This window comes from Nicotiana tabacum, chromosome 3, assembly GCF_000715075.1.
Source record: "Nicotiana tabacum cultivar K326 chromosome 3, ASM71507v2, whole genome shotgun sequence".
Taxonomy (NCBI): Eukaryota; Viridiplantae; Streptophyta; class Magnoliopsida; order Solanales; family Solanaceae; genus Nicotiana; species Nicotiana tabacum.
The window spans coordinates 179,984,376-179,990,232 of NC_134082.1; the positions used below are offsets into that span (position 1 = coordinate 179,984,376).

The 5,857-nt window shown below is 36.5% G+C and overlaps 2 protein-coding genes across 2 annotated transcripts; one reads left to right on the forward strand and one right to left on the reverse strand.

Moving 5' to 3' along the window:
• The first annotated feature begins 954 nt into the window (after positions 1-954).
• On the forward strand, positions 955-1,852 carry LOC107760524 (protein DMP6). Its single transcript, XM_016578584.2, has one exon. The coding sequence runs from the start codon at positions 1,099-1,101 to the stop codon at positions 1,732-1,734; it is 636 nt and encodes a 211-aa protein (XP_016434070.1). The 5' UTR covers positions 955-1,098; the 3' UTR covers positions 1,735-1,852.
• Positions 1,853-2,170: 318 nt separating this feature from the next.
• LOC107760523 (pentatricopeptide repeat-containing protein At5g46100-like) lies at positions 2,171-5,051 on the reverse strand. Its single transcript, XM_016578583.2, has 2 exons — positions 4,878-5,051; positions 2,171-3,995 (listed from the first exon to the last, which is right to left on the reverse strand). Exon 2 carries the CDS (start codon positions 3,832-3,834, stop codon positions 2,395-2,397), a length of 1,440 nt encoding a protein of 479 aa, XP_016434069.1. The 5' UTR covers positions 3,835-3,995; positions 4,878-5,051; the 3' UTR covers positions 2,171-2,394.
• Between the last annotated feature and the right edge of the window lie 806 nt (positions 5,052-5,857).

The window sequence follows — 5,857 nt, forward strand, 5'->3', positions numbered from 1 at the left end:
ATATGAAGAGATCGGGAAAAGATAGATTGACTTGGACAAATTAAGAAATGAAGAGCAAAATTTTTACACATTATCTAATGAAGGAATAAGAAGTGAAAAATTGAAATGTTGGAAAAACTATTCATCTATCTATATTTAAGTAAATCAAATTATTACTTTATTTATGTATCTAAAGAGCCTTCTTTCCTTTTATATTAAAAACTCGAGTTTTGTATTAAAAGTACTAAATATTAGTTTTTAAATACCTACAAACCTATTATTTTTAGAAAATAAGGCCTCAAAATTTGGGAGCATAAGGCACAAGCCTTACTACTCAACACATTAAAGCCGGCGCTGGTTCTAACTTCTAACCAACAGCTTTCTCTAAGGACCTCCAATGGCCTAGCTAATGAATTTTTCTGTCCCAATATGCGTCATATGCTAAGCTACCTAAAAAAAAAAAACGTCATGTGCTAAGCTAGCAGCCAATGAGCAAATTTGTTTACCTGTCTTACGTGTACTTGTGTCATGCTCATACTGCAAGCTAGCCAAACTGAAAGATGACTTTTAAGGAATATCTTACTTAAGTAGTCACCTGAGAAATAAGCAAGAGAAACATGCGTCATCCTCACTTCCAAAAACCCACAAAACTCTCCAACAAACTAACAATATACCAAAGTCATAAACGCTGCTTGTAATTAAAACAACAATTTCCAACGGAAGGCTCAGACTTTCTTTTTCTCAATAAACTCAAAAGTTACAATTTTGAGATACAGTGAAACTTTTAATGATAAAAGACCAAGTAAACGGATATAATCAGTTAAAAACGAACACCCTGATAAAACATCAATTTCAAAGAATTTGAGTTCCATAACTGTAAAGTAAACTTCATAGGCATTTAAGCACCTTTTTAAATACTTTAACTATCTGGAAACTGAAACACCAAACCTAGAATCCTGGGGGAGAGTTGCTTCTGTTTTTCTTTCTTGCAAGGCATCATTAAACCAAGGTGCACTCCATTTTTATCTCCCTTCAGTTATAAATACATCTTCAAACAATAAACATTCTAAAACAAATTTGAAGAATTGAAAAGAAAATTTAACTAAACATTTCAAGGGTATGGAGGTTAAGGTGGAAAAGGAGACATCCCGGAATCTGGATGAAGAGAAAGCTCCCCTGCTGCTTGAAAACTCAGCCCTGCCTGAAGTGGAGAAAAACATGATACAACAGGCAATCAGCCAGACATTTAAAAGCACTGCCCACCTTGCCAATCTTCTGCCTACTGGGTCTGTTCTTGCTTTTCAACTTTTATCACCCATATTCACAAACCAAGGGGAGTGTGATGTGATTGGCAGATCCTTGACTGCTGCTCTTGTAGCACTTTGTGGACTGTCATGTTTCCTGTTAAGCTTTACTGATAGTTTCAAGGACCAAAAAGGAAATGTTTGCTATGGGTTTGCCACACTGCGAGGCCTGTGGATAATTGATGGATCAGCGGCTCCCCCACCAGAGATCGCAGCAAACTACAAGCTAAAATTTATAGATTTCATGCATGCCATCATGTCAATATTGGTTTTTGCAGCTGTTGCGTTGTTTGATCAGAATGTGGTAAATTGTTTCTACCCAACACCTTCATATCAAACACAGGAACTGCTTACAGCTCTGCCAGTGGCAATTGGGGTCATCTGCAGTATGTTGTTTGTGGTGTTTCCTACGCAACGTCATGGCATTGGCTTCCCCCTCACCTCTAACTAATATGTTTGTTCTCATAGGCTTGTCGCATATGTATCCTATCTTTATTTTACATTCAGAGTGAGATTAATGCTTTTTATTGGTTTTTCCAATCATGTAACAAAGCAACCAATTTCATGGACTTTGACCCAACTTGCCAGATGAAGCTGTAAATGACTTTAGCAGCGAATGTAGATATAAGAATGCTAGTGTTTGCCTTCATGAAATTTGAAGATAATCTGTAGTTCAGAAAGTCAGAGATCAACAAGTTGCATTTTCAACATGCAAAAGAGTCATAATTCAAAATTTTGGAGGAAGATACTTGAATTAAAAAGTGCACTTAATCATGTAAATGTAATATAATAAGCACTTCATGGAAAACAGGAAGCCCAAGAAACCCCATATTCTGGGGCATTCAGGAATAGAGTTTCTGGACACTTACCACTGTGCAATGCGAAGATTGAACTGCAACTTGAACCCTTGAGTTCCAGGTTTCCGTGGAATAATCTTAGCTTTGACCAAATAGATAAAAAAGAGCTAATACAACAGACACCCACTATATTATGATTTACCAAAATTGTTCTTAGACGCTGAACAATGCATAAAACCAGGTTATTTTGGTGCTGACATTCATATGGATTAACAAAGGCATCTACGGTCATAATCAGAAACTTGAACAAGACATCAAGATCCAAAATCCATACGTTTATACATCAGGGCAGCCTGTACCGAATCAGCTGCTTCCCTTACCTTCCTTCTATCCCAAAATCCACCCACCACAACCGCCCATGTTTGTTCATCTGGAATGCTTCCATCAATCAACATTTCCTCGACAATACGAGCAGCCTTGTGCACGTCTCCTTTCTTGCAGAAATGGTTGACCAGAATCTCAAAAGACTTGTCCTCAACTGAGATGGCTCGGGTGCGCATGCTTAGATATAATTGAAAAGCTCGATTTGGATCATTCACGGCACACAGGCCTTGGACTACTGCATTATGGATCTTCACATGCAAGCTCCAAGTTAATCGGTTTGGAGATATTCCACTAAGAATCATTTCATCAAGATAGTTGGCTGCTTCTTGAAACTTGTTATTCTCACAAAAGCCATTGATAACTTTCCAGTATAACCCGGCATCAGGTTTACATCCCTGAATTTTCATTCTGTCGAAAACCTCTAAGGCTTCTCCAATTTTACCTTCTCCACAAAGTCCGTGAATTAAGGAACTGTAAGTTATCATATTTGGAACCTTATGTTCATGAATCATTATCTCCAATAGCTCCATTGCATGAGAAGAACGTCCACCCTTACACAGACCGTCCATCAAAGAACTATAAGTGAACACATTGGGCTCAATACCTTTGCTCCTCATGTCCTCAAGCAATCCCATGGCTTCATCCAAGTTATTTGACTGGCAAAATCCATGAATCAAACAAGTATAGGTGACTACAGTAGGGGAACAACCATTTGCTTCCATCTCCGTCAGAAGTTCTTTTGCTTCAGTGGCCTTGCCCAATTTGCAAAGCCCATTAATTAGAGTCCCATATGTATAGGAATCCGGTGTAAATCCGCGATTCGGCATCTCACGGAATATACGAAAAGCAGAACCTATTGTTCCACTGTTCTTGCAGAGAGCTTTAATCAAAATATTAAGCGAAGCAACACAAGGTGGAATGCCCATCCCCCTCATGTAACGATAAAACCTAAAAGCAGTTTTTAACCGGTTTTCATCAACAAGTACAGAGAACACCGTAATATACGACTTTTGCGTTGGCTCACAATCATATTCCTTCATCTTTTGGAAAACCCTGATCACCTCGAGTGGCTTGTGAACCCGCCCATAGGCTCTATAGATTGAGAGGAATATATCCTCAGTAATTTTACAGCTCTCGCCCTTCATTCTGACAAGCATTTCCTCCGCTAGATTGAAATGATTTGCAGAAAGCAATCTAGAGATGATGAGACCAAATGTGCTACGATCATGCCGGAAGCCATTAGAGTACTCTGCTGTTGCTGCGTCAAATATAAGAACAGCTTTTTGTACATCTTTTTCTGCTCGAATCAGTTGTTCGACAAGGGTTGTCGTGACTTTTCTAGGCCATTTGATTGCTAACTTGCTGCTCATCACTTCAACACTCCTCTTCAAATGCTGCAATCCCCTTTCCAGAAATATGTGTCTCAAATTTCAGCTAATATCATTAGCTTTTCACTGATTAAAGTTGTAACAACTACAATGCTTCTTGTCGATCCGATGTATTTGAAGCATCCAATATTGTAGCTGAGAAACTGTAATACCCAATAAAAAATTCATCAGGGTCTAATATCTAACAACATTGTTACCAGCTAAAGAAATGCCAAAAATAACAAGATCTCTAGCAGGCATTGCATCAAACAAGTTGGTGTCAATTGTACAAAACTGAATTTCAAGCTGAAAATACACTGGTACAGGAATATCCAACTAAAGAATTTATTATATCGGAAGCAAAGAAGAGAAATTTTGATTAAAGCTTTAACGTTTTTGATTGATCAGCACAACATAGTGAAGTGGATCAATATTTAAAGGCAGTGCATGCACGAGTGCCTTTAATGTCGATCTGCCATTAACCACAAAGAGTAAGAGATGCGATGGTGAAAACAAGAAAGGAGAGCATGAGTGTATCTATGTCAATGCTCAGCAAAAGACTAGGGTATTTTGAGTTTTCAGTGTTATAAATTAGAGAAAAGGTGAAAAACAGCAAGCTCTCTGACTTGGGTTGAAAATCTAAAAAAAAAGTTACTACAATATTTAAGATGCATTCAGTTGGCGATAACGACAATAAAGAAATCATGAGAATTTATCCACAAAACCTCTCTGACTTTCAAGACAGAAATCAAAGGTCAAATTTTAGAAAGTAGCGTTTTTGAGTTTTTCCACTTACCCCAACTGAACCGTAAGGGACTCACTTAACCCATATGATAGAAATGAGAATATCTGACAATGGCGAATATATCAAGCATTTCGACAAACACCTTCCCTGCATTATTATTTTCCCAACTTGGCTTCTCTGCTTAAATTCTTACATTCACTAAGTGCGACATTCTCATATAAATACATCTTTAACCAGCTTCCAAATTCACAATATCCTCAGAACATATAATCATAGATTCATAGCAGGAATTGAGAATTACCTTCTCTGTAAGTAATGCTCATCGACTAGTTATCCTGCCTTGGGGTCGAGACAGCTTCATTCTCTTTTGGTCTTCTCGTCTCCTACTAAGGTCTTCTGATAAATTATGCTGGAAAAAATGGTACTAACAAAGGCGGCTGGGTAATATTTTTCCCTTCCAAGTTCCATGCGCTTCATTTTATGTTAGTACCTATTTTTAGGTGTTCTTAGGTTTTATGGTTCGGTTTGGATCGATTTTTCTTTAAAAAGAAATCAAATTAATTAAGTCGGTTTTTCAAATATTAGAACTAAACCAAATCAATTAAGTCGATTTTTTTTCGATTCGGTTTATGTTGGTTTTTCGGTTTTTTCGGTTATTTGTCGATTTTTTCTTAAATATAAGACATACATTACCAAACACACATTTCGGTGATCACATTTTCAACGTAACACTATCAAATCAATTGCTCTTTGAGAAATCTATTATTTACCAAGATATATTGATGATAATCGAATCAAATAGTGATGAATAATTTAAGGACTCAATTAAAAATACGTTATTTTTAACATGAAATAGATTTTTACACTTAACAAAAGAAAACTACCAATTAAACTAGAATATAAAGGTAAAGAACTGTACGAAAAGTGCAAACGATTAATATTTACTATAAAAAAATTTAAACTTTGTATAAAAATATACATATATATATAGGTGTAATAATAATTTTAAAATAACTACTCCTATATTCGGTTCGGTTCGGTTTTTTTAATTAAAACCAAAACCAAACCAAATTTAATCGGTTTTTAAATTTCAAAACCAAAACCAAACCAAACCAAAAAGTATTGATTTTTTTGGTCGGTTTGGTTTGGTTTTCGGTTTGGTTCGGGTTTTCGGATTTTTATGAACACCCCTAGTCTTACCTAGTATAAAAATTGCAAACTAATCCCGTAAAAGATTTACCCGCAAAGTAAGAGCATGTTTGGCCGAGCTTGGCCCCAAAA

Bases quoted from the DNA above. Each gene is read 5' to 3' on its own strand.
- LOC107760524 (XM_016578584.2), top strand. From the start codon at position 1,099: ATGGAGGTTAAGGTGGAAAAGGAGACATCCCGGAATCTGGATGAAGAG.
- LOC107760523 (XM_016578583.2), bottom strand. From the start codon at position 3,834: ATGAGCAGCAAGTTAGCAATCAAATGGCCTAGAAAAGTCACGACAACC.